At 49.1% G+C, this 25096-nt stretch overlaps 12 protein-coding genes and 1 non-coding gene across 13 annotated transcripts; 7 read left to right on the forward strand and 6 right to left on the reverse strand.

Annotated features, from left to right (window-relative positions):
* Window positions 1-320: 320 nt before the first annotated feature.
* BO94DRAFT_559466 (P-loop containing nucleoside triphosphate hydrolase protein) lies at window positions 321-2951 on the forward strand (the record flags this gene model as incomplete). Its single annotated transcript, XM_025614070.1, has 9 exons — window positions 321-536; window positions 615-744; window positions 796-1134; window positions 1182-1265; window positions 1334-1525; window positions 1571-1674; window positions 1699-2183; window positions 2237-2313; window positions 2359-2951. 9 exons carry the CDS (start codon window positions 321-323, stop codon window positions 2949-2951), a joined length of 2220 nt encoding a protein of 739 aa, XP_025464116.1.
* Window positions 2952-3433: 482 nt separating this feature from the next.
* Window positions 3434-5845, reverse strand: BO94DRAFT_209068 (Zn(II)2Cys6 transcription factor). Its single transcript, XM_025606142.1, has 5 exons — window positions 5713-5845; window positions 5557-5672; window positions 4806-5514; window positions 4032-4763; window positions 3434-3951 (listed from the first exon to the last, which is right to left on the reverse strand). Exons 1-5 carry the CDS (start codon window positions 5812-5814, stop codon window positions 3829-3831), a joined length of 1782 nt encoding a protein of 593 aa, XP_025464117.1. The 5' UTR covers window positions 5815-5845; the 3' UTR covers window positions 3434-3828.
* A 903-nt stretch (window positions 5846-6748) lies between these two features.
* Window positions 6749-7775, forward strand: BO94DRAFT_538500 (uncharacterized protein). Its single transcript, XM_025612502.1, has 2 exons — window positions 6749-7364; window positions 7442-7775. Exons 1-2 carry the CDS (start codon window positions 6863-6865, stop codon window positions 7660-7662), a joined length of 723 nt encoding a protein of 240 aa, XP_025464118.1. The 5' UTR covers window positions 6749-6862; the 3' UTR covers window positions 7663-7775.
* On the reverse strand, window positions 7677-8905 carry BO94DRAFT_568535 (glutathione S-transferase). The gene is made up of 3 exons (XM_025614687.1): window positions 8687-8905; window positions 8233-8627; window positions 7677-8162 (listed from the first exon to the last, which is right to left on the reverse strand). The coding sequence occupies exons 1-3, from the start codon at window positions 8722-8724 to the stop codon at window positions 7807-7809; spliced, it is 789 nt and encodes a 262-aa protein (XP_025464119.1). The 5' UTR covers window positions 8725-8905; the 3' UTR covers window positions 7677-7806.
* Window positions 8906-10438: 1533 nt separating this feature from the next.
* Window positions 10439-10999, reverse strand: BO94DRAFT_538502 (uncharacterized protein). Its single transcript, XM_025612503.1, has one exon. The coding sequence runs from the start codon at window positions 10742-10744 to the stop codon at window positions 10490-10492; it is 255 nt and encodes an 84-aa protein (XP_025464120.1). The 5' UTR covers window positions 10745-10999; the 3' UTR covers window positions 10439-10489.
* An 873-nt stretch (window positions 11000-11872) lies between these two features.
* BO94DRAFT_538503 (uncharacterized protein) lies at window positions 11873-12553 on the forward strand. The gene is made up of 2 exons (XM_025612504.1): window positions 11873-11901; window positions 11952-12553. The coding sequence occupies exon 2, from the start codon at window positions 11963-11965 to the stop codon at window positions 12455-12457; it is 495 nt and encodes a 164-aa protein (XP_025464121.1). The 5' UTR covers window positions 11873-11901; window positions 11952-11962; the 3' UTR covers window positions 12458-12553.
* Window positions 12554-14205: 1652 nt separating this feature from the next.
* BO94DRAFT_559470 (uncharacterized protein) lies at window positions 14206-15234 on the forward strand (the record flags this gene model as incomplete). Its single annotated transcript, XM_025614071.1, has 2 exons — window positions 14206-14247; window positions 14500-15234. 2 exons carry the CDS (start codon window positions 14206-14208, stop codon window positions 15232-15234), a joined length of 777 nt encoding a protein of 258 aa, XP_025464122.1.
* A 1059-nt stretch (window positions 15235-16293) lies between these two features.
* On the reverse strand, window positions 16294-17366 carry BO94DRAFT_523928 (glycoside hydrolase family 16 protein; the record flags this gene model as incomplete). Its single annotated transcript, XM_025610234.1, has 3 exons — window positions 16294-16908; window positions 16954-17234; window positions 17279-17366. 3 exons carry the CDS (start codon window positions 17364-17366, stop codon window positions 16294-16296), a joined length of 984 nt encoding a protein of 327 aa, XP_025464123.1.
* Window positions 17367-18730: 1364 nt separating this feature from the next.
* BO94DRAFT_605427 (uncharacterized protein) lies at window positions 18731-19970 on the forward strand (the record flags this gene model as incomplete). Its single annotated transcript, XM_025616490.1, has 1 exon — window positions 18731-19970. One exon carries the CDS (start codon window positions 18731-18733, stop codon window positions 19829-19831), a length of 1101 nt encoding a protein of 366 aa, XP_025464124.1. The 3' UTR covers window positions 19832-19970.
* Window positions 19638-20945, reverse strand: BO94DRAFT_605431 (uncharacterized protein). The gene has a single exon (XM_025616491.1). It carries the CDS (start codon window positions 20902-20904, stop codon window positions 19948-19950), a length of 957 nt encoding a protein of 318 aa, XP_025464125.1. The 5' UTR covers window positions 20905-20945; the 3' UTR covers window positions 19638-19947.
* Window positions 20946-21711: 766 nt separating this feature from the next.
* BO94DRAFT_t255 lies at window positions 21712-21782 on the forward strand. Its single transcript has one exon. It is a non-coding gene; the product is annotated as a tRNA-Gly (tRNA).
* A 476-nt stretch (window positions 21783-22258) lies between these two features.
* Window positions 22259-24060, forward strand: BO94DRAFT_549435 (putative flavin containing polyamine oxidase; the record flags this gene model as incomplete). The annotated part of the gene is made up of 6 exons (XM_025613447.1): window positions 22259-22365; window positions 22404-22440; window positions 22489-22626; window positions 22672-22722; window positions 22770-23022; window positions 23066-24060. 6 exons carry the CDS (start codon window positions 22259-22261, stop codon window positions 24058-24060), a joined length of 1581 nt encoding a protein of 526 aa, XP_025464126.1.
* A 282-nt stretch (window positions 24061-24342) lies between these two features.
* Window positions 24343-24761, reverse strand: BO94DRAFT_577909 (uncharacterized protein; the record flags this gene model as incomplete). The annotated part of the gene is made up of 2 exons (XM_025615192.1): window positions 24511-24761; window positions 24343-24487 (listed from the first exon to the last, which is right to left on the reverse strand). The coding sequence occupies exons 1-2, from the start codon at window positions 24720-24722 to the stop codon at window positions 24343-24345; spliced, it is 357 nt and encodes a 118-aa protein (XP_025464127.1). The 5' UTR covers window positions 24723-24761.
* Between the last annotated feature and the right edge of the window lie 335 nt (window positions 24762-25096).

Genomic DNA, 25096 nt, shown 5'->3' on the forward strand with positions numbered 1-25096 from the left:
GAAGACATTATGCAAACTGTCAAGCTATGCCACTTCAAATAATGGCGTAACCACGATCAACTGACATTCAATCACTTCCACTGCGAGCTTTTGGGGTCAGCTGCGCTATATCCATGAGTATACATACTCAGCCCGAGACAACAATCGAACTTTCACTGCACTTAGTCCGAGGGGGGTATGTTGGAACCTATTCACCTTGGAACTGTTCCACTAGCTGAGAGGTATCTCTTTTGGTCTAGTTGGGAGATTCCACTCTGCTTAAAGCTATCCTAGGCGAGGCTTGTTGCACGAGTGGAAGTGTTCAAACCAACTGCACAAATATGTCATATTGCAGCCAGGCTGCCTGGTTACAGAATACAATTGTCCGGAAAGCAATATGCAGAGTTGCGTCTGAAGATGAGTTTGACGGCGATTGGTACAGAACAGGGATTGAAGCCTGTGCTCTGGACGAAGACATCAAGCTCCTACCACTTGGAGATGACACTATGTTAGGGAGTAGGGAGGTCACTTTGAGTGGCGGACAGAAACAACGCATGGTATGGATGTCAGCTTGGAATGAATAAAGCTGACCATTATGGCAGGCGCTAGCTCGAGCACTCTACAGCCGATGATAGGTTGTGTGGCTTAATGGCGTACTAAGTTCTATTTATGCGAAGGCAGAGTCAAGGGTGGTTACAAATCTATTCGGGCCAACAGGATTGCTTCGTCGAACAGGATCGACGGTCATTATGGTTACTCACGCAGGCATGTCCTTCACATGAGACAGTATATAGCAACTAATAAGCGGGTACACAGTTCATCAGTTGCACCTTGCGGATCAAATTATCGCGCTAGATTCATCCGGGCGTATTATCCAGAAGGGTCCCTGGGAGGAATTCAGAAAAGTCATGATCAAAGGTTTGCAGAGTGACACCATGACAGATATCAGCGTGGTAAAAACGGCCGTAGAACCCGAGCAAAAGAAGCCACTGCCCAAATCTGTCATAGGACCAACAGCAAATGACTTTGCCGACTTGAGTCAACGTACGGGTGATCTGTCTGTATACAAGTTCTATGTCAACTCGTTTGGATGGAAACTTTCTCTAGCTATGTTGGCAACGGTCATCATGGTTGCAATCACCACGTATTTTCCGCGTAAGTCCCCTTTCCATGGTGCGACAGTATTGATTAACCAGGTATAGATGTTTGGTTGCAGCTGTATACAGCTGGTGCGGTAAGACATGTCTCATTGTTCTGTTCCGTGTATTCCGTTGTAGCGCTATCTGGTCTTACCCTGTTCTATCTTTCAATGAGATGAGGGCCAGACCCAGTATGTGATACAGAATCTAACAAGCTAGGATTGTATTCATACATCTAATCCCTAAATCAGGGGGAAGCCTTCATAAGACACTGCTTCAGACTGTGATACGGGCACCTCAGTCTTATTTCGACAAGACAGACAGTGGTACAATACTAAACCTCTTTAGCCAGGACATGACCCTGGTCGACTCAGCATTGCCCATTTCCATGATAATAACTCTCCAAGGTTAATAGTCTCATGGACAAAAGTACGACCACTGACTATGATTAGGTCTCGCAAATGGACTAGCCCAGATAGGACTGATTGCATCCGGATCCAGCTACATGGCTTTAACTATTCCAGTCCTTCTTTGTCTGCTTAACCTTCTACAGAACGTATACCTACGAACATCTCGACAGATGCGACTTCTTGATTTGGAGGCTAAAAGTCCGCTTTACACCCATTTCATGGAGACACTCGAGGGACTAGTTACAATCCGCGCATTTGGCTGGCAACAGGAGTTTAACGAGATCAGCAATGCCCTCCTGAACAATTCTCAAAGACCATACTATCTGCTGTATTGCATTCAACGCTGGCTTAACCTGGAACTTCGGCTTCTTATCGGCTCTCTGGCCATCATCATGGTTACGTTGGCAGTAACTCTTCGGGGCTCCACATCGGGAGGCCAGATTGGTATAGCACTGAACGGGATGCTTGGGTTCAACGCGACGCTGGAGATGTTGTTCATGTTCTGGACATCCCTCGAGACTTCACTTGGAGCAATTGCAAGGCTTAAGAATACCGCGCAATATACACAGACAGAAGCAGAAGGTGACCAATACCCACGTGCAGAATGGCCGGAATCTGGCGAGGTTGTCTTTCGAGGTGTATGTGCCTCTTATGGGTGAGTAGCAAAGCTTAAGCCTGGATTGTTGAACGCTGAGCTGACAGTATCAGACCAGATGCTCCTGCCTTGACAGACGTCACACTCACAGTACCACCTGGTATGAAAGTCGGCATCTGTGGCCGGACAGGCAGGTTAGTTGGGCTTCACAACATGCTACTTGAGCTAATACCAGGCAGTGGGAAAAGCTCTCTGCTCTCCACTTTACTTTGCATTCTTGACCTAGATGCAGGAGAGATCCTCATAGATGGGTATAACATACACCAGCTTCCCCGAAACACCGTACGTTCTCGTATGATCTCAATTACGCAAGAAGCATTCTTCCTGAGTGCTTCTGTACGCGAAAATGCAGACCTCAGCCAGTCCTCAACAGACGACGTCATCCGTTCAGCACTGATTCAGACTGGTCTATGGACCACAATCAACAACAAGGGCGGCCTTGACGCCGATATGAAGAATATGTCCCTGTCCCAAGGTCAGCAGCAACTGTTTTGCCTGGCGCGAGTCATCATAAAAAAGAATAAATCACGGATTCTAGTCCTGGACAAAGCGACTAGTGGCATGGACAATGAAACTGATAAGCTAATGCAAGAGGTTCTAGGGACGGAATTTACAGATCATATGGTTATTACAGTGGCTCATCGCTTGGATGCTATTTTGGACTCGGATTTGATTGCTGTGTTGGACCAGGGACGCGTGGTGGAATATGGTCCGCCAAGTCAGCTTTTGTCGCGTCAGTCACTGTTTCAGGAGCTTTGCAATCAGTGATCCTTTCTTGGATTTGATGTACTTTGGTTTATCTTTAGTCTCAAAGTTTGCTAAGTACCACTTTCGACCCCATACGAACTTTAAAAGTGGGGAGAAATTGAGAACTGGGCGATGATTGAATATTAATTTCGAACGGCGGCTGGGATCATAATCGGATGACATAGTTCGTCAAATGCAAATGCCACGCTGGGCCATAATAATACTTAAATATTTCCAGAACTGGAACCGAAAATAAGCAAAATTAAAAGGAAAGAGCATGTTACCCCATGTACATATTCCTAATAATTCGTGCAATCAGCCCACAACACACAACAGTGCACCACTCGTTAGTCACACCTGCAGCCGCAGTAGTGAAGAACAACCAGCCGATCCTCATCTATGGACCAGATAGATTTTGTGTTTTGGGGTGGGGGCATAAATTGTGTGGTTCGGTTGGGTGGTTGGTGGGTTATATCCAAGATGATTGTATTGGATTGGGTTATGATGATAGAGATATAGTGTATTTGAATTTCTAGTTTTCCTCCCTCTGCAATCCTTCAACTATATATCCAATCTAATACAACACATATCCACAGTAACCACCCCCACCATCCGACATATACAAACAAACAAAAGAAAACAATATATACTCCACACAACACAACACAACAACAGCATATGACACGGGTATCTAACAAACAGGCTCCATATACACCAAACAAGCAGCACAAACCACAAACCATAACAACAGGAATAAATCTCCTACTGAGAATTCCCTCTGACCCTCATCGCCTTCTCAATAGCACAATGCCCAAGTCTCGTCAACTCGGCCACAAAATTCGTCACCATTTGCATATGCGCGCGTTCATTATCAGCGGTTCTCCTCCTCTTGACATTCTTAATCAAGGTTGGGACGACAGTGAGAAGATTCAAATCGTCTTCGACGCATGGATCCAGCGGGTTCATGAGAACGCTGCAGAAGATGGTGAGGATTGCGGACATGGGGTAGAATATTATCATCCTGTTTTAATTAGTCTTATGTTGGGATGAGGGTAAGGGGAAGGTATGGGAGGATAGGTACCAAAAAGCCTCCGGACGAACCGAACCAATCACCGACCGAAGATAATGCAACGAGGACCGACTCGCCTCCACAGCAAGCAACATACTCGAATTGACTCCCTCCATCATTCCATTCTGAGAATTCCCCCACGCTTGACATCGTCCGCTTGCTCGATGGATCGTACACATCATGTAATGGTATTCCAAGCGGATGACAACGGCTTGCATCGGCAATACAGGGGCGGACTGATGCTCCAAGGCCGAGCCTAATGTTGGTCTGTGGGCCGGAGGAACGCTCATTCGCCACTGTTCTAGCTCGTCGTCTAGCTCACGAATGTCCTGCAGCAGCTGGGTATCGGATTTGTGTAACGCCTTGGCGGAGTACAAGGTACGGTAGGTTTTCGATTTCAGCATCGTAAGTCGTAAATCACCCGGGAAGATAGGAATGGTCATGTCTTCGTAGAGTGTCACGTGGTGTTGTTGGCTTGGGTATTGCAGTTCGGTGTAGTTTGGTGGAAGGCTCAAATCGCAGTGTTCGTCGTCGATGACTGGTGGTTGTCCGGATCGGAAGCACAGTTCCTTGTCGAAGCCGTAGCAGAGCCAGAACATCCGTCGCAGCATCCGCTGGTATCGCCAGATGCGGTCTCCTGGCCCTGAGTTGTCTCGTGGTCGGTTGTCTTTGGTCTCGCCGCCGAGCATGAACATGACTCGACAGGCCATGGAGTGGAATTGGTTGGCGAGTTGTAGTTCGCCGGTGAAGGTCCGGTACATTGTCTATTGATATTAGCAGGGTAGAGGATGTGGTGGTGTACTTACCTGCATGACCATGTTCTGTAGCGTGGGCAAGCTGACATCGTGCAGCATATACGGGAGCAGGTTCTGCGCCTTGGCGGCATAGATAGCAGAGTCGACGTACGGGAGATTAGGAGCCGGATCGAGTTCAGCGATAAAGGCTAAAAAGGCCAACACGCACGCCCTGGAACTGGTGATTCCCACCGGGAGCGGCCCCTGACACGGTTGATAGGCGATATCGATGGTATCCCGGAACAGCACCTCATCCACCACCGGAAAGACCAAGCATTCGTAAGACGAGAAGAAGTGGCGCGCCCACTGTTCCACCAACGACCGGTCTGGGAGATCCGGTGTGACCGAGTTGTAACCGTTTTGCGGGGGTGCTGTCAAATGTGGAACATGGTGCGGGAACTTGTGCGACCAGAGGTCGTCGAAAGTGCCAGACTCCCCGGTACAAGACCGCACCCATTCGTAGCCGTCATGCGAGAAGCAGGGGATCCCTGAGTAAGTGCGGATGTCACCTACGTAGTGTCCGGCGAAATGGATCTTACCAAAGCACAAGCCACTACTGGGATGGGGTTCCGGCACCATTCCTTCGATGTCAAGATGGCCTTTGTCCAACAAAGATAGACAGTGTTTTGGATGCTCATTGGTGGCGATGGACCGGGTGAGAAGCTGTTTGAGCCGACGCACCCGATCCTCCAATTCTTCCTGGGGCTGTGGGGGATGAGGTCTGGAGGGTTAGTCAAGCCAGGTGAGACAGACTAATGCCTACCTTGGATTGGCGGGCTGACTGGTCTTCTTCCGTTTGCCGCCGATGGGTCTATCAAAGGTGCACTCGAGATTATGATGCCGACACCAATTACAAGGGACAGAGGAGTCACATTGGATCTGACGATTAGCTAGGCAGCTGTATCGGAGAGGAGCATACCTTTCGGCGATGGCACGAGTCACAGGCACGGGCGGTGCGACGCAACGGGATGTAGCCCCCCTCGGAAGTCGGGGTAGGGCTGGACTTGAAGTGACCCTGCATGGTAGGGCCAATCGGATGGGGAAGGACTAGCTACAATGTAGCGTGGTGGGCTGTGGCTCTGGATTCAGCTCACCGCGACATCGAGTGAGGTTGACGCGGATCACCTGCCGCTTAGTCATCGGCGCGCGGCGGATCCTTCCGAGCTGAGATTCATACAAGTACAAACATTATTCTGTAGAAGTGCCGTAGAAGGATGCTACTACTTTCAGTGTCGTTCTTAAAACTATATAAATTGAAGAACGAACACAAGTCCATTACCCAATCAGGTATTCGGCTCCGACCGCGGAATGCCGCATCCACAGCAGTTAGCCTATGCCTAAAGGGGATAATGAGAGCGATCCGCACCGGAGGAATATTACTCCGGATGTCTCAGAAGCCATCATGTCTCAGTTGGAAGCGGTGGGCCTGTGCATGTGATTTCACAGCTATCAAGATTCCTGCACATCCAACATCAACAACACAATGCCAAGTAACGCAAATGATAACCCTGAATTCCCAATCCCTTGCGATCACCACCTTGGACAATTGCTCCACCGATCAGCAAATCCTAAACAATGACATAAACCATTTTGAACCGTCTTCCACAGCCCTATTATTCCAGTTGACATCAGACCGGCTAAACCCGGGTTTGTTGAATTTAATTGGCGGTGATGCGGGTGGAGCAGTTCCAGCGATATTATTCTCAGACATTATGGTTCAGTGGGACTGTCACTACATTATTTCATAGAACCAATTCCAGTGTATTCATCACAACTATATCTCTCTCAATAAATTTAACAACAATCCCCCCAAGTGGTAACAATCCATACTAACAAGTAAGCATCAGCACTAACCCCAACCAATCACATCCCCGATGCGGTGAGCATTCCCGATCCCGACCCCTCACATGACCGGCCCCTCGATCGCTCCGATCCCTTCAACTCACCCCAACTCTCACCATCTTCCTCCCACAACCGGAGTATTTTTATCCCCTGCACCCTCTATAACCAAGTCCACCCCCTCCCCTCCACCAGCACTCCCCTCAACCCAGACCCCTACCGAAAGAACCATGTCACTCCCCCGAATCGCCTGTTTCCACGGCGGCGGCTCCAACTCAACCATCTACTCAATCCAATGCGCCCAACTCTCCAACCTCCTCTCACACGACTTCCAACTCGTATTCTTCGACGGTCCCTTCACCCGCGACGCCGGCCCAGGCGTCCTCCCCGCATTCAGCAACCACGCGCCCTTCAAATCCTGGTTCACGGCCGACACCACCGGCACCGAGATCCCCGACGGCAGCGGCTATGATGCCTCAGGCCGGGACGGTATCGAACGGGTATGGAAATTGATGAGGGAGAATGATTGGGCGCAGGAGGGGGCTGTTGGGCCGTGGGTGGGCGCCATTGGATTTAGTTTAGGGACGAGAGTGGTGGGGGGGTTGTTGTTGGATCAGCAGAGGAGAGAGGAGGGGTGGGGTGAGGGTGTGAGTGCGGGAGAGGGGATAAAGTTGAAGTTTGGGGTTTGTTGTATGGGGGCGGGGAGGCCGATGGGGTCGGAGGTTGGGAAACGTATGTTCTCTTTCTCCCTCGTTCCTAATCTTTGGGTTTTGGTTTGGGGGTAAGGTATGCTGACGATGACATGACAGACTTTAATTTCGACACGGATGTGGTTAGTATTCCTACGCTGCATGTCCACGGACTCAAGGACTGGGTGTTGCCGTTGAGTCGTCAGCAGTATGAGACGTATTATGACTCGAAATCGAAACGGTTGTATGAGGTTGATTATCATCATGCTATGCCGTGGGTGAAAGAGGAGGTGGAGCAGTTGGCGCACCGGATACGGCAGATTTATAAGGAGAGTGTTTAGCTGATTGTCACTGTGTTTATGATGATGACGGTATATGATATTATAGACTATAGATCAATAACCATGATCCAGCCTAATACAAAGACCCCAAAGAATGACACCAATGTTATTTCAACCACCCCAACTCCCAAACAAATCAATTAATCACTCCAACATAAACCCCTTCCCATCCCCCTCAACACTCCTGACCCTCTCTACAGCCCTCCTATACCCCTCCTCCCGCTGCAACCTCTCCACATACCCATTTAACAACGGAAATTCTCCCCTCGGCACAACCCCCAACCCCAACGCCACCGCCAACGGAACACTAAGTTGTATATCCGCCGTCGTCAGCTCCCTCCCACAGATGTACCCTCCTCCGCCGGGTGGCGTGGCAAGTTGATTCTCCAGAAACCCGAAATGTGTTCGAAACTCCCCATCCAGAAACTCCGCGTTCACCTTCGACGTGATGAGATTTGTAACCGGCTTGATGAAGAATGGCAGGGGGGCGTTTTTCACAGCTATAAACACTTAGCATACCATACACACACCCATTCCCACCCGGGGAAGTGAAAAGAAAGAAGGGCATACCATCAAAAACCAACCTAACCTGCGTCGTACCCATCAAACTCCCCTCCACGTAACTATCAAAATACCTCCACCGCATCCATTCCTCTGTTTCTCCGCCTAGCATACCTTCTTTCCCCGGGATCCATTTCTCTGGAACGAGTGTGTTCCTTTTTTCCTCGTTGGCGAAATGCTCAATTAGGTATGCCATGATAGGACTTGTTTCCGCGAGAATAATAGGGTTCAGGGATGTATCGGGTGCTTGGATGGATATGGTGGGTGATTTTCCTAACGGATGGATTTGTTTCATTTCCGCGGGCGCGGTGCCATTGGCGTTGCGTTTGAAGGGTTGGATGGTGTAGCTTAGGTTGAGTTCTTCGAGGAGCCAGGCGATGCGTTGCGCGCGGGAACGGGAGAGCCTGGGTGGGTTTGTGGTTAGGGGGGTTCAGAGGGGGATGGTAAAGGGGGGTGGGGGTACCAGTTTAGGACGATTGTGGCGCCGCGGTTTGGGTTCATTTTGGGTTGTTTGTTGTTGTTTGTGCTTTCGTCTTTTGGGTGGTGGGATGGGATGAGATGTGGTGTGAGAATTGAGGGCTGGTAGGTAGATTGTTGGTGATGAGTTTATATATGATCTTCGTGGATGTAAGCAACGGGGTATATCGGAATAAAGGCTGATTCTCGTATTGACTACAGAGATATAGTCTAATTATTTACGAAATCTTCCGAGTTCTTCATGACAATGTCGATGGAAGCTGTTGCATCGGACATGTCCGGCCCGATAAAGTCAGCACTAGCTTCTGTTCCGTGTCGGGGATTGGCTGGTTTCAACAAGGATCAGCTGACGGTTACAGGCTGTGAGGTAGGTATGTCAGTGAGTCATTTCAGCCTCTATTTTATGGGTGATGTCGTTGTTTGAGGGAAATAGTATTCAGATAGGTGTGGGTTGTAATTGAGTTTAGGTATGTGATTGTGCTGAATAATCCCCACATGTATAGTGCTAGTTGTAAAATACGTAATTCTGCTATTGATAGCATCACATTTCATGATTCATTGGACATTAGTTACTGGTAATACAATTTTATTAGCCTATGATTGAGAAAGAATGTATGGAATAGTGCGAGATTACTTTGAGGTAAGCAAGGGAAGCCATCTCTTCTAGCAAAGTTGCATGGTTGCTCTCAAACGGGCATTAGTTGATTGAACAATCATATCTATATCTCCCTTATACCTTCTAGGTCAGTTGGACGACTGCAAAGTATCAAGAGTGCTGGGGAATCTCAGCTCTCAACCTTTGTCTCCGCAGACTACCTCTTTCATCCGGACTCTCTCCCAGTGTTTAGTCACTGCCCTTGTGGCCCTCTAATCATCGAAGCCTTGCTGGAGTCGCTTTTCAGCTCATCAAAGCCCCTCCTTTGTATAGTTACTATCATTCTCTTGACTTCGGGTAAGCTGTTTATTACCTTAAGCTTAAATGTGGACAGAAGTTGAATGAGCTACCATATGAGGGGATTATTCCTAGCCCTTCAATAGGCAGTATAGGCAGCATAGGCAACAATTATCTTTCCTGGTTGGTACAAAACAATATGAATGGGAGCTTAGCTTACTCACAAGGTCAGACTACTAGTCAATCACAGATCATCGTTTGGCTGATGTTGTGGTCTACATGGATAAGAGCACGTGACATCTGGCCACAACGCCGTCCTACCTTTGTTTCTGCCTAAATGGTCTCCATGCTGTTGGTGGAAGAATCAATACTGTCAAGGCGAAAATTGGAAACCTTTGTGCAATTGAGGTATTTACTTTGGCTACAACGATGCTGATAGACATGATGTTTATTACTTTTGATATTTTTGCAAGTAGAGATTCCACTACACCTCCAAGCCGGAGACTTGCAATCATACAAGACTGATGCAAGGCTTCCTGACTTCATTCATACATTTCACGCTTGTATCCAATCGTGGTATAAACTCACTCTACAGTTCGCTGTTCGGGGTCTAGACGAGGTGGCTGGATCAATTGAAATAACATGCATTTTTTAACCGACAGTTATCTCTCGAACAAACATATCTGATTATCTGTAGCCTATACTTCACCTAAACTAATCACATTGCTAGCTACCAAGCCAACCTTCTTGCGGCTATGAATCAACACGATATGAAGGGATTGGAACTCCTAATGATACTATACAATCAGCACTAAGTAGAGGACACTGGAAGATGGTATACACTTACCTCTTGACACCATACTTCATCTGTGCGATCCAGTCCAAGACAATCAGCCCTTAAAACATCCATCTAGGCAAGTAACGACGATAGTCAAATGCACCAGGGGTTGAGAGGTATCCCAGGGGATGTTCTCTGCACTTGCGGACATCCGCAAGAGTGACTCCCTCCGGAAGGTCGGCAGGATCAACTCTCATCAAACCCAAGGACCCGCACTCAGCCTCGGCCTGGGCCTCAGCCTCAGCATTTGGGTAAACGATAGCGAGAGCGGTGGTCGCGTAGGCGCCGACCAGGAGGTAGGGGAGAACCTTCATGTTGGAGTGGTGGACTTGTAGAGTGATGATCGGGGTAAGTGGGAAGATATCTGAGAGGGACCTGGGGGAGGCTCTGTAGGTGCTAATCTTGCGGGAGAGGGAAGAGGAGTGGTGGACGTTGCCAACAGGCGAGACCCCGCCTCTTATCCACCCTGGGTGAATCACTGGACTTCACATCAGGTGAACGGACGACGTGGTCGGAAATGTCAAAAGACCTCGTGATTGGTTGAGTGTCCTACTGTGCTTGGGAATGGGAGAATCCGCCCAGGAATAAGACAACAAAGGGTCCAACCTATTAATGTTAGTATAGTTTGATTAGACTAGGGTCCAGACAGTCCTAGCCTATCACAGTCTGATAAGCACTGCCCTGCTCCTAGACGGTTCCACCTCCGCCCCATAATGAAGTCGATCTTCACTACTCTGGTATCACTCTGACAGCATTGCTTTGAAGGAGCTTCCATCGCCTTAGGAGTGGGTCGAATAAAGGCTCACGATTCCTCCTGCCTGTGTTGGTTTAGTGCTTATTGTTTCATTTGGTATGTCTCAGTTCATAACTCTGCTAGTATCTGCAGCGGTTTATTGATTAGAAGAAATCACGCAACAAAATTATGTTACTATGTTGACAGCCATTAATAGCAAAGTCGAAAGTATTTGTAGAAACTCAAATACCCTATACCTACCATGATCAAAAGCCTCGGGTGAGTGTCTAAATAGCATGGTACATCCTGGTGGAAGGCATAATCCGACTAGAACAAACAATAATTCGCCCCCAACCTAGAACGAGTCCGGACCCAAATAAAGATGTATCTCCGATACAAGAGCCGCGCCAATATTTTCTAGTTACATCGCGTCGCCCCCATTTACATGGATTCTCCGTAGTGGAGCTGGGTAGATGCAACCACGACCCTACACCGGATACAGCCTCAATATCGCTATCCCTCATGATATGTTCCTGTGCCTGTAGGACCCAACGAGAGTCCCGCTATAGGATCAACCGAAGGAATTCTAGTGTAAAGGATAACGAAAAGGCTCTTCATTCTCTTGGCAAGCAAAGTATAGTAAGCGGAACAATCCCATCCAACAGGTCCATTCATTCCCAGGTTCAAGCAGTCTTCGACAGAACATTCCCTCTCCTATTCTATCTCCATCTCCAATCAGTACGCAAATCCATCGCTCCCTCTGCCACTTCCACTGACACCTCACCCAGAAGAAACCATCATGAAGTTCACAATCGCCCTCTTCAGCATGCTGGCCCTTACCTCCGCCATATCCTCCCCCACCGCCGAAGGCGCAGAATGCGGCGACCTAGACATCATGGCCGTCTCCAAAGCGGACCTCCCCGAAGGCGTCTCTCCTAGCGATGTCCGCAAGTGCAAGGACCACCCGCTCGGCCGCAACAGGTCCCTCGAGGGTGCATCTCTGGCACCCCAGGACGACATTGATCCCTCCCTCTCTATCAACACCACGGCTACTAGCGAGGTGGAAGCACGTTCCGACCTCAACACCCTCGGAGAACGGTCCTGCTACAGCGCTGCGCCGTATGGTTGCTCTAAAGGGTATTGTTGGAAGGCCTGCGGAGAGAATGGCGAGTGGTGTTGGACGGCCAGGAAGGCTGGAGTGGGGGCTTGGTACACCTGTAGTACTTATAAGGATTGTGGGACGACGACTTATGCGTGTGGAGTAGGGTGTCCGAGTTGTGGGTGCGGTTGTTAGGGTTAGTATTTAGCCCGGTGGGTTGGATGGTATTGCGTTGGCCTTGATGTCTGGCAACTGGAAAGGGGTACGGAAAGTGTATAGTGTATAGTGCAGCGGACGGGCATAAATCAGGTCATTGTATAAGGACGAACTAGTCAATCTTGTATAGCAATACCATGTACAATGAATGTTGGTGCCCTCTTACGGGTAGATGCTCTCTGGGCTGGCGAAACCAGTCCCCGCAACTATTGCATATCGCCTTATACACACTCGATACATAGCACCACAAGTAAGTTATTAGCATGGCACTCGGAAAGACGTAGACTCGGAGAAATATTGCAGGAGGAATATAGCGGTACCTTATCGGTTCAAACCCCTATCAGAGGTCTAGTATTGAAGATCGACTAGACATGTAAGTATAATATTATTATGCGTCGAGCGAGTGTTCGCGATGAGGAGGGTCAAAGTACCAATTTAGTAAGCTGTGGAATCCTGGTATTCATCTGTTGGCTCGCTTGGATGCCTGCATATGAAGATGAGGTTATTCATAGTACGGTATGCAGGGAGCTCAGGGCCAAGATTGAGGTCTGTGCGGTGTGGCCTCAGGCAGGCAGAAGCGAACAAAAGGGCATAACTGTGGCAGTGTAATACACAGCCACTCTGGCTGATACATGATCTGCACATGGCCGTTTACCAAAGTTTCCCCTTCCTTCCCTCCACCCCACCCATCAACAAATATCCCAATTGGTAGCTTGGTTTTGAGCATGAACTTGTCGGTGCTTTAGGGTGTGTCTTAAGCAAGTAACTGGAATAACCTGAAAAGACCGTACAGCGTCACATTTAACGCCAATCTTGACTTTACTTTGCACGTGGGATCAAGTCTGTTCAGATGCTTCGGTGTGCACGACCACTCGCAAAGGCAAGGTTAGAAGCCAGCCACTGACATATATTGAGCTAGGATGCTTCCACAAAGTACATTGATTATTACTAGATCAATATCAATTACTAGGCCTTTCTTACAACTTCGAGCTAGGGATTATTCCACAACCACCAACAACCAGAACAACAATAACGACTTTTTCCGCTTCACTCGTGGGCGATTTCTTTCCGATGAAGCTCATCATCTTTCATAGACTTATGTTCAATTCGAAATCAATGAAATTACACGATTGGCTGTCCATGCCGCTGAAATCGCAAGCAACGGGTCCCGACAATGCATAAACATCGAGAAACTCCCCGACGGAATGCACAACAAAGCCGTTCGCTTTACAATGGGCAACGGCTTCCAGGTTGTGGGCAAGGTACCTAATCCGAATTCTGGACGAGTTCATTTTACAACAGCCTCTGAAGTCGCTTCTATCGATTTTGTATGGTCATTCAGTACCCCAAACCACCTTTTTGCGGCTAGATGCTGATTCCGGGCAGCTTCGAAATGTTATGAAGATACCCACACCGAATGTGTTGAGTTGGAGCTCGACGTCTGAAAACTCAGTGGGAGCTGAATACATTCTCATGGAGAACGTGCGCGGTGTTCAACTAAGCAAGTTATGGGATAAACTCGAGGTTGATGTGAAGTTCAAGGTTCTTCGGAATATCGCCCTCTACCAAGATATATGGTTGAATACTACTTTCTCGCGCTATGGCAGCATATATTACAAGAATGATGTCGGACTGTCAACACCAAGCCTCGAATAATACCGATAAAGCTGGAACAACCATCGTGGATGATCGTTTCACAATTGGTCCATCGGTGAGCAGACAAAACAATGATGATGGTAGGCTCGGAATGGAGTTTGACAGGGGATCATGTAAGTTTGTTCTGTCAGAACTTATTTATTTTATATTCTGACTTGCGGCGTGCAGGGACTACCGCAGCAGACTACGAACGTGCTACAGGGTCGCGGGAGCTACATTGCACTAGAAATATACCTCAACTCCCTAAATCTCCTATTGCTCTCCACTATTCCGGGACGTACCAGCCTTCTCGCGAGACCAAGATTATGGCAATAGAATGCTATCTCAAACTATTAAAATGACTCCTACCTGATGCACCTATCCAGACATCCCATATCTGGCACTCTGACTTACATTCAGTGAACATCTTTGTCGATCCGAAAACCCCGTCGGAAATCCTCGGAATCATCGATTGGCAATCTACCGGATTGGCACCGTTATACGATCATACTATCCAACCGTACCTTCTTGACTACGACGGTCCGCCTCTTGATCTGCTTGAACGCCCGGACCTCACCGACATTCGTTCCCTATATCAAGACTATCCCGCGCCGCTAGGTGAACGCAAAGCCACCTCACTCTACACCAAAATGTCATTGGTGTCATTGTACCGGCATCTAGTGCACAAGAAAATGCCGCTTTTGTTCAAAGCTCTCGAGTTTCGTGAAACGGTGTGCTTCCAGTTACTTCTTTTCGCTCGAAACCTTCTTGTTGATGGTGAGGCGACGTATTTGGCACTATCGGTCGATCAACAGCGGAAGAATTGGCAGGATATCCCCAGATTCAATCATACTGATGAGAAGTTGCCACTTTGCTTCTCGGAAGAGATGCTTCATCAAATTGAAAAGGATCATGAAGGGGCTACAGCTTCGATTGAACTAATGAGAGAGATTCAGGAGATGATCGGTCCTAGATACTTCTATACAGACGGCATGGTGACACATGACGAATATGATGAGGTTAGTAGGATTATACCGCGAGTTAAAGAGGAATTCATCTGCAAGTATGCACGTGATGAAGATGAAATTACAGAATTGGAGGGTGTTTGGTCATTCGATTGATTGCCGAAATGTTTTTACTTTCCTTTCGTAATGTGTGCCCTAGTTTGGCTTCGATTATATATGTTAGCGCCTCTAATATGGCGATTTCCCTATCAGATTTCTGTTACCCTTGGCGTATTGATTTCAAACTGGGTCTCAGGTATTGCGATAGTGTATCTTGAGTAAAATTCATATGATTGTCAAGGTGCATTCCTGGGACACCGTGCACATATGCAAATCCTAACATACTGATTAGTAGTATTTTTGCGCGGTACGTTAAAATATCCGCTGCCCTACGTGGCACCCAACGGGTATAGCCAACTACTTATTATCTATTGAAGATGGATTCAACTCACTCGCTCCCAATATGTACTAGCGGGTTTACTCTCAATTAATCTTGCGATCATCTGTATTCCAGGAAGATTTGACGCACTTCCAAGAAACCATGGGATATGCTAGTCTAGTAACAGGGGCTATCATTCATACTGGAAGACGTCAACGGTCACATATTGCATACACTGTCTTTTCAGGTAGTAGGGGGAGCCTCGATATTGTCGACCTGTCTAGGTATTGTGATACCAGTAAGTGTTTATTGCAGTAGCTGATGTAGGGTTAGGTATGTCATAAGTGGCCAATGATGAGTGATAACACATGCAATGAGCTCTGTATGGTTGAGACAGTAGCCAGGATGTGGGTTACAAGTTGTACATCTATCGTGCAGATGTTCATAAGACTTTTGCTAGTCGTAGCATTGTTTAAAATTAGAAATCCAGGGGTAAGTTAAACAAGTAGCCAATCAGGGGATATGTTTTAGACAGCTCTACAAGAGCTGCGAAGGATGTGGGAGAATATTCTTCCACGCGCCTTCATTAGACTGAAACAGTCTTCACTGTCTGACATCATCCGAATGGCCCCAGTAGTACGCCTAATGTTAGCGCCAGGATCAGTGGCAGCAGACGACGAAGTCAGCCGCCTCGTGCGTTGAATCGAATAGGACATAGAAAGCACGCTGAAAATCTATAGTATAACAAAAGTGGCAGCTGAGTACAAAGAATATACAGTAGAAACACTATGTTGAGATCAGATCAATCCAGCAAGTAGCCCGGCACCAACCAACACCATCAATGACCCGACCGAAAGACCAGTCGCACCGCTGCTGGATGTAGACGTAGTGCTTGAGGAAGAAGAGGCGGAGCTGGAGTTGGAGCTGGAACTTGATCCCGAGGCCGACTTGGACGAGGTCGAGTTGGACGACGTGGTGTTGTAGGCATGGATGCTCGTGTAGTCGCCCGTCTTATCCGTGTAGTTGTAGTACTCGGCCGGGTTGTAGTTGATGACCTTGACTGATTCCAGGTACATGATGAAGGGACCATCATCGTAGTCGGTCTCGCCACCGGCCCATTCAATCGTTCCCGCAGCGTTGTCAGGATCGCCACCAGCCCAGATACCAACGCGGATTGTCATTGGGGTCTGGGGGTAGTTCTTGCCATCGACGGCATCCGCATATTCCAGTGTACGGACGACAGTGCCATCCAGAATCCACTCCGTCTTAGTAGACGTCCAGTTGACTCCGTAGGTGTGGTAGGTTTCCTCAGGGGTGGTGACGTTCACGGTGGTGGCACGATCGTAGGAGGTGGTGTTTCCTTTGCCAAAGTAGTTGGTCTGGATTTCGTCGTCAAACGTACTGACTTGTTCCTGTAGGGGTCAGCATTGTGATCAGCCCACGGCATAAGGACTTACCCAATCAATCTCGTCCAGGTCATTGGATTCCAGCACACTGGTGCTGATGATACCGGTGCCGTTGGCCGCGCGAAAGGTCACTTCGACGTAGCCGAAGAAGATGTAAAAGTTCGACTCAATGGTAGGTGCATCGCCCTCCTGGCTGATCTTGAATTCGGCACCCTTCGAGGTGCTGTTCACGGTTCCGGCGGTCACATTCCACCTGTCAAAGGCGGATTCTCCAACGGTGAAATTAGTGCTCAGAGACCACTGGTTGAGGCCTTTGTCAGCTGGGCAGGTTTCTACAAGAATCAGTAGCTGTCAATCCACATGGTAACAGACATACTGTTCAACGGGTTGCAGCTGCTGTATGTCTGGGCTGCGCAGAGCGGAACTGCAAGGGCAGCCACTGCCCACTGCATGTAAGACTTCATTATTAACGAGTGACGATGAACGAATGTATGGCAAGATGAGCAGGTGGGATGAAGCAAGATGAACGAATGTACAGGAGATAAACCACGGTTCAGTCAGGGGCATAAGGCAGCAACGATAGAGATGGCTATGAATTCTTCATCCACCGAAGGATGCATGTCTTGGGCTGATGACTCCGCACCCTATTGGATGGAGCAGTGGAGCTGTTGGTTGGGATGACGGTGTGTTATCAAGCGGTTGGCCATGATGGACGCATGCGCACGAGGATGGGGCCATTGGTGGCCACAAAGCTTGACGGGGATGGAGGCTTGCGCGTCCGCCCAGCACACGGTTCCTGAATGCTTATCCGGCGCAGACACTTTGCCCAAAGGGGGTAAGTGTTGTCGTGGACAGTGGGTTGCCGGTGAGCAACGTGATATGGATACCCATTTTCCATATATCCCAAGATTTCCAAGATTGACTATCCTCATTTGTCGATGATAAGGAAGTCATGATGGTTTCTCAGGATGGTGTTCGATGTTGCAAGTTGCACTGCAACGGGAGGATCCGAGCGCAATGAAGCGAAACCAATGGGATTGTCTCCGCCCGTCCCGCTGCAACTCCAGAACCAGTAACAATGTCCGATGGAGTGAACGGCGGGTCGGGCAAAGATTTCACGCGGATCAGCTTGACTCATGTCATGCGACCGATCTGAACCTCGGAATAGATCAGACATGGTGATCATGTCTTCATTATGACTAGCCTGTAGCTTGTACTAGACAGCTTCTATTGATAGACCTGCACGCGGCGGTTAGACACATTTCCTCATTACACTGCCAAACTCACTTCCCCCAAACTCACTTCCCTCAAACTCACTTCCTGTTGGTTGGCTCACCATGGCTCGTGGAGCTTCAAGGCTCGATCGCTTGACAGTGAAATGCTGGATATTGCAGCAGGACACGACCAATCGCTTGGAAGTTACGACGCGGACGACTGATCATGTCCTAATGATATGACAGTTGGAAGTGAGGGAAACCAGGGTCTGAATGGTCACCTGACTGTCTGGAGGGTTGTTGACCCATGCCTGTTTTCAAGCATCGCCAGTCGTGAGATCAGTGGCTTGAATGCTACCTGAGCCGTATAAATATGATTACTCGATGTAATTAACCTTCTGCCAAACTTTAGCCAGCTGTCCGGTACGCTCCTTACTTTCGATCCGATCTCTCGAGTGCTTCCCGGCGTAACTCATAAACCGGGAAAGCCTATGTCATATCACGCCGTTGACATCATCAGCAATGTCCGCGTCAGTTGAGCTGAAGATGTCAATCGGTTCTGAAAGATATCCTGCTATTCCATCATAAACAGCAGTGTTATCGCCCGATTCAACATGCGTGTGACTCTCCTCCTCCCCCTGCTCGGTCTATGCACCCTAGGCAATGATGATGCAAAACAACAGCGGCGTGACAACTTCAAAGAGATTTGCGGCCGGCCACCAAAAGAAACAAAAGACTACGGCAATGGCTACACCGTTCGTTACTTTTGCAACAAGGCTGCTGCTCCCGAGCATCTCACCCACCAAATCGATGCAGCCACACCGGATGAGTGTGCCATACACTGCAAAGGAAACCCCGACTGTAAAGGCGTCGTCTGGTCATGGGCAGACGGGGTCTGCAGACCCTTTGGTTATAACGTTGGCCCGTATGTAACAAGGATCGGGGCGGTGGTCCTCCAGAAGGAATCCGACGATAGTGCAACCGAGCAACCCCAGAAACCAGCAGGAGATTGTTCGGCCATCCAGGCCGAGCTTGACCAGTGCCGGCAGAACTACGAGACCTTGGACGGGCAGTTGCAGCAGTGCTCGATGACGATCCTTCACAAGGAACTAGAGTGCCAGGAGAAACTGGAGAACAAGCAGAAGGAGCTAGATGAATGCCTAGCGAAGCAATCCTCGGGAGGCGATTGTGCTGCCCAGCTCGAGGCGCAGGGAGAAGCGTGTGCCGCGGAGTTGGAAGATCTCGAAGATGCGCTGCGCAAGTGTCAGGAGGAGAAAGAACAGGAGGTTGGCGCGTGTCAGGACAAGTGCAAGGAGGATCTTGACAAGGAGAAAGACAAGTGCAAAGACCAACTTGCCGAAAAAGACAAGGAGATTGAAGAATGCAAAGGGGGCACCAGTATCTCAGACAGTGATCTCCAGGAGATTCTCGAGGAGATGCAAGGCTGTCCCAGTATGCAGGGCACCTCGCGGACCATTCAGGGAGTTACCTACCAGCTCTACTGCAACCAGAAGCCGGCGGGGAGTGTGTACCGCAAGGAAGAGCTCTTCTGGCGGGCTTGTTTGGCTGCATGCTCTCGCGATAAGAAATGTCAAGGCGTGACCTATCTTCCTGTTGAGCGTGAGCGGTGCCAGATGACCGACTACTACACGCCGAGCCCAGGTCCCTTGGGGACAACGTTCCTCTTTGGGGCTATTCCTACCTCGAAGAGGTAGTCCCATGAACATACGAGATTGACACAGTGGTGGTAGTTCTTTTGCCAATTTGTTACAGCCGAACTGACAATGCAAATCTACTCTTGACATACATGAAGTTATGAACGTCGTGTAGATCAATCAAGGGCATAAACCGGCGCTATCTTGACCAGATCAGGAGCCACTGTCCCCTCGAATCCCAGCAAGACGCCATTCCCAACAGACAGCAACGGTGGTATCCCTCCTTCAAAACCACCCGCAAGGACCTCATTGCCTTTGGTAGTCTTTAGCCAAACTTGATCCAATCTCCAGCCTTGTCGGAAGGCTAGTTTGGCCACCCTTTCGTCATTCTTGACATCAAACGTGATAGATCTATGTTGCTGATTATCGTCTGTGTTTCCAAATGTCGTTGACTCTCCGTTCTCCCAGGTGAGACCCATTCTTTTCACGACAAAATGCTTGCCCCATGTGCCAGCCCAGAAATCGATGCGAGTCACTCGGGCATCGGTGCGGACGGCGCTGAAGTAAGACCCTTCCTCCCTTCCTTTCGGCTCGTAATCAGTTCTCTTCACCACATAGGGCTCGATGAAGAGGGCCTGTAGCTTCAAAATTTGATTGCTGTCAGCGGATCCTTTGAACCCAGCCAGGAATCCACTTCCAACTGCCATTTCGAATTCATCTTCTTCCTCTTCTTCCTGTTCTCCTCCACTCTCTCCTTCTCCACCCTCTTCACCCTCCTCCTCTTTCTTAGACCCAATCTCCAACATCTGCCCCTTATCAGTCTCAGCTGTAATCCTGCGCACCCATTTACTAGTCCGAATCACGAAAGACGTAAACCGTTCCTTGTCGGCTAATTCAAGCGAAACCATTTCTGCCCCTTCTGCCTGAACATTGCCAATTGTTTTCTGCTTTGGTGCATCGCTTCGCCAGGTGATGCGAATACCGTGGATTGTGCCGACAGTCCCCCACACCTGGATCTTCTTGACTGGGTATTCCACGTTCTTTTCGTTGAAAAGCGTGCCTCCTTGGCCTCCGGCGGTGAGGTTGAAGATCAGGGTGTTGCCCATTAGGGGCGGCCAGCTGAGGTCGGTCATTTTGAATGGGTTGGTATAGGATTACTTGATGGTGTTGTTCGATAGGGGCGATGGGAGTGTGTCATGGGGGATGAAGTCCAAAGATGGTATTGTTGACATTGGGTTAACTAGCAGGATGTTTCCCGTCACGGTTAAACAGACTCTTCTAGATGATGCTGCTAGGAACAAGGTTGATGAGTCTTGATGTCATCAGACGACATGTGAAGGGTTCCTGTTTGGGGGGAATATATAGCGTAAGTGGCGTTTAAGGTCGGTCTAGCGAGGGTGAGTAGGATATGTGGCTGAAGTGAGAAGTATATCATCCTGGTTCTTGATTAGATTCCACCGGTCATGAGTGACTTTAAATTCTATGTCCCGATCAATTGTACCAAGTTTAAAAATGATATCTGGTTCATTCCACTATGTCGTGTTCTTACCGGTACGCCAAAACGATATACCGCTTGCCATCTGGAGAACAGACGGAACGAAGACTATATCCCAACACACTATGATAGCACTATTCCTTGATGATGTTTTTATTGGCTGGGACACTGGATGTGAATAGTTCTACTAGATTTCGGACGGGAATTGATTGAAATGTAGTTATGTTGTCCGACTCTTTGTGAGAGTGTTTCTGATATCCCAATGATATAAAGATCATTAACGAAAACATGATAACAAATGCTCCGGAGAAATATATTTGTGGGGTGTGGAGCACTAAAAATTAATGGATTGGGCCACCAATGTAACTTTGTGGCTTGCAGCACAAGGTAGAAAAGTATAGATTTAGGGCTCATATAACATTAATTTGCCAAGGAATATATCAAAGCATCATTGGTCTAGTGGTAGAATTCATCGTTGCCATCGATGAGGCCCGTGTTCGATTCACGGATGATGCACTCTTTTTTCTTTTTCTTCGCCTCGTCGAGGCTTCACCCCGCTTTTTGTTCCTGGTCAGTACCTAGCAACCAGTCTATTCTCTCTCAATCCGACCATCCGATTTCGTCACACAGAATTGACGAACCTCGGAACTTCCATAACCTGCACAAACCTGGCGGTCAATTGCAGCAACGATCGCCGCAGCGGGATTTGGCCGTCGCAGCCCCGCCGACTAGTGGTGCTTATCGCCAACTGCAGCGGAGGTTGGACCAATGGAGCATGCAGCCCTGGCACCGAAGTGTCGGACTGCGCCCGGAACAATTAATTAATCTGCAGGTTATGTTCTGAATATTGGATCGACTCTGCAAAGCGGATAAGCCGATAGCACCCGCCCCGCATGGACTTGCCCAATCGGTAGCTCTTATCGCCCCGACTCCGGAGCTCATCCGGGGTATTTATTGCCCTGCCAGTCCGGTTGACTGGTGCTGCACACATCATGCAGATTCCACGCTTGGCTATCCTCGGGGCATTGGCCCTGCCCAGTGCTGCCCATGTTGCTCACCGCGATGAGGGACAATGCAAGCAGACTACTGTTGCGATTCTGTAGGTGCCTGGCTGTCTGGTTATGACGTAGCTAACAGCAACAGGGGTGGAGGAATGGCTGGTATTGCGGCAGCGGTAGGATCCCTCTTTATCGTTTTTTATTCAAGATGACTCATTGTGTAGCAAACTTTGCACAATGCCTCCATGGACGACTTTATGATTCTCGAGTACCGCGACACGATTGGCGGTCGCGCCTGGCACGTGCCGTTTGGCCAGAAGGAGGATGGCTCGCCCTATATTATTGAGATGGGGTGCAATTGGGTATGATACCCTAGGTCATGTGGTATACAATACTGACCACCGCAGGTCCAAGGATTGGGTGTCCCTGGGGGTCCGCAGAACCCTGTCTGGACATTGGTAAGCTACCTGCCTACTTCTTGGACCACGACAGTTAACCTCCATAGGCCCAAGTCTACAACCTCTCCACTGTCTACTCCAACTACAGCAACGTGTCCACCTACAACGAAAACGGCTACAAAGACTACTCCTACCTGATGGACATTTACGACGACGCATACGACACCGCCGCTGCCCAAGCAGGCATGATCCTGCTCGACAATCTGCAAGACCAGACAGCCAAGACCGGCCTGGCACTGGCTGGTTGGAGACCAAAAGAGCACGACATGGAAGCCCAAGCAGTCGACTGGTGGGAATGGGGTACGTCCGTCTATCCAATCCACTCCAATCACTAACAAGATAGACTTCGAGGACGCCTACACCCCCCTGGAAAGTTCCTTCGTGTTCGGCATCGCAGGCAACAACCTCACCTCCAACGGCTTCAGCGACGAAGACAACTTCGTAATCGACCAACGCGGTTTCAGCACCATCATCCACGGCATGGCCTCCACCTTCCTCCGTCCCAACGACACCCGTCTGTCGCTCAACACCCAAATCACCAACATCAGCTACAGCGACTCCGGCGTGACCGTCCACAACTCCGACGGCTCCTGCGTCCGCGCCGCCTACGCCATCTGCACCTTCAGTCTAGGCGTTCTCCAGAACGACGCCGTCACCTTCTCCCCGTCCCTCCCGCAATGGAAACAAGAATCCATCCAGGGGTTCACAATGGCCACCTACACCAAGATCTTCCTCCAATTCAACGAAACCTTCTGGCCCACAGACACTCAATACTTCCTCTACGCTGACCCCTACACCCGCGGCTACTACCCGCTCTTCCAATCCCTCAGCACAGAGGGCTTCTTCCCGGGCTCCAACATCATCTTCGTCACCGTGACGGAGCAATACGCCTGGCGCGCGGAACGCCAATCCGACGAACAAACCAAGTCGGAGATTATGGCCGTGTTGCGCAAGATGTTCCCGGAGAAAAACATCCCAGATCCAATCCACTTCCTCTATCCCCGGTGGACAACTGAACCCTGGGCATACGGCACATACTCGAACTGGCCACCTAGCACGACGCTAGAAATGCACGAGAACCTGCGTGCTAACACGGGTAGACTCTGGTTCGCAGGTGAAGCCACCAGTCCAACCTACTTTGGATTCCTGCACGGAGCGTGGTTCGAGGGACAGGCAGCGGGGAGAGAAATCAGTGGGATTCTAAATGGTACGTGTGTGGGTAATTCCACCTGCGGACGGAAACATTATTCCAAGTTACATGGAACGACCCCGTTGGCGGATTATAGCCTGGTGGATGGATGGAACGGTAACAGTTTTTATGATTTTAATACTGATTAGCCCCCCCCCCCCCCCCCTCCCCCCTCTACCTCTCAACAGAGGTAGATGATATGGATGTATAGTGGTACATAGTGTATGTTAGACAAAATATATCATTCAAACAATGATAGATACCCTATCTTATCTACCCCCAGAAGAACAACCCCTAAACCAAACACACCCAGACAACAAATCATAACTCATAAACCCATAACACATCCCATCAAATCCCACCCTCTAACCCCATACCCCATACCCTATACCCCTATCCTCCAACCCCCCCACTTCGTGGGAGGAACCCATTTACCAATCACAAAAATGCACATCCAAACTAACATTCCCGCCCACCAGCACCCCGCCCACAAATTCCCCATGACACGTCTCCACCACATCCTGAAACCCATCCAAACAGTCCTCAATACTATCAAACGTGCCGGTTTTGCCCACGCTGGCACGTACCACACTACTCACATTATCTGATGTGAAGTGGTCCCAGTCCCCGTAGAGGACGTTCCACCGGTAATTGCAGTATTGGAGTGAGTAGAAGTTCTTGATGCTGAGGAGGGAGGCGCAGTTTTTGCCGGTGGAGAAGGCGTCGGGGTAGCAGATTGCGGATAGGGCGGGGGGATTAGGGATAGGGTTGTTAGGGTTGTGGTGAGGAGGGGGAGGGTGGGGAGGTGCATTGTGTTTTGTATTTCGGTGGTAGATTAGGTAGAGTAAGGATGTAGACTAGGGAGGGTAGGGTTGTTAGCTATAGTACTAGGGTATAATTGGTGACGAGGGAGTAGGTACCTGTTTATGTCTGGCAGTTTGATTGTCAAGGTGAGGTGAGGTGAGATGAGATGAGGGGTGATATAGAAAGGAACAGGGTGGAGGGGGGTTATATACCCTAGTTACCTATCAGCTACTAGGTATAGAATAGGTAAGAAAGAAACTCCCCGCATCCCGCAGGGATGCGGTTTGAGTTCTAAAACTACCTACTGAGTATGCATGTCTAACCAATGTCAGGGGTATGTACCTGCATCGCTCCTTGTCTTTCCTCTTTTCTTGCTACCTA

Source organism: Aspergillus sclerotioniger (assembly GCF_003184525.1).
Source record: "Aspergillus sclerotioniger CBS 115572 chromosome Unknown BO94scaffold_28, whole genome shotgun sequence".
Classification (NCBI taxonomy): Eukaryota; Fungi; Ascomycota; class Eurotiomycetes; order Eurotiales; family Aspergillaceae; genus Aspergillus; species Aspergillus sclerotioniger.

Bases quoted from the DNA above. Each gene is read 5' to 3' on its own strand.
- BO94DRAFT_209068 (XM_025606142.1), bottom strand. From the start codon at position 5,814: ATGCAGGGTCACTTCAAGTCCAGCCCTACCCCGACTTCCGAGGGGGGC. The intron at 5,673-5,712 runs GTATGCTCCTCT...GCTAATCGTCAG, and splicing joins ACTCGTGCCATCGCCGAAAG to ATCCAATGTGACTCCTCTGT. The intron at 3,952-4,031 runs GTTCGTCCGGAG...TAATTAAAACAG, and splicing joins TTCGGTCGGTGATTGGTTCG to GATGATAATATTCTACCCCA.
- BO94DRAFT_538500 (XM_025612502.1), top strand. From the start codon at position 6,863: ATGTCACTCCCCCGAATCGCCTGTTTCCACGGCGGCGGCTCCAACTCA. The intron at 7,365-7,441 runs GTATGTTCTCTT...ATGACATGACAG, and splicing joins GGGGTCGGAGGTTGGGAAAC to ACTTTAATTTCGACACGGAT.
- BO94DRAFT_568535 (XM_025614687.1), bottom strand. From the start codon at position 8,724: ATGAACCCAAACCGCGGCGCCACAATCGTCCTAAACTG. The intron at 8,628-8,686 runs GTACCCCCACCC...AAACCCACCCAG, and splicing joins GCCACAATCGTCCTAAACTG to GCTCTCCCGTTCCCGCGCGC. The intron at 8,163-8,232 runs GTATGCCCTTCT...AAGTGTTTATAG, and splicing joins GGTTAGGTTGGTTTTTGATG to CTGTGAAAAACGCCCCCCTG.
- BO94DRAFT_538502 (XM_025612503.1), bottom strand. From the start codon at position 10,744: ATGAAGGTTCTCCCCTACCTCCTGGTCGGCGCCTACGCGACCACCGCT.
- BO94DRAFT_538503 (XM_025612504.1), top strand. From the start codon at position 11,963: ATGAAGTTCACAATCGCCCTCTTCAGCATGCTGGCCCTTACCTCCGCC.
- BO94DRAFT_605431 (XM_025616491.1), bottom strand. From the start codon at position 20,904: ATGACCGACCTCAGCTGGCCGCCCCTAATGGGCAACACCCTGATCTTC.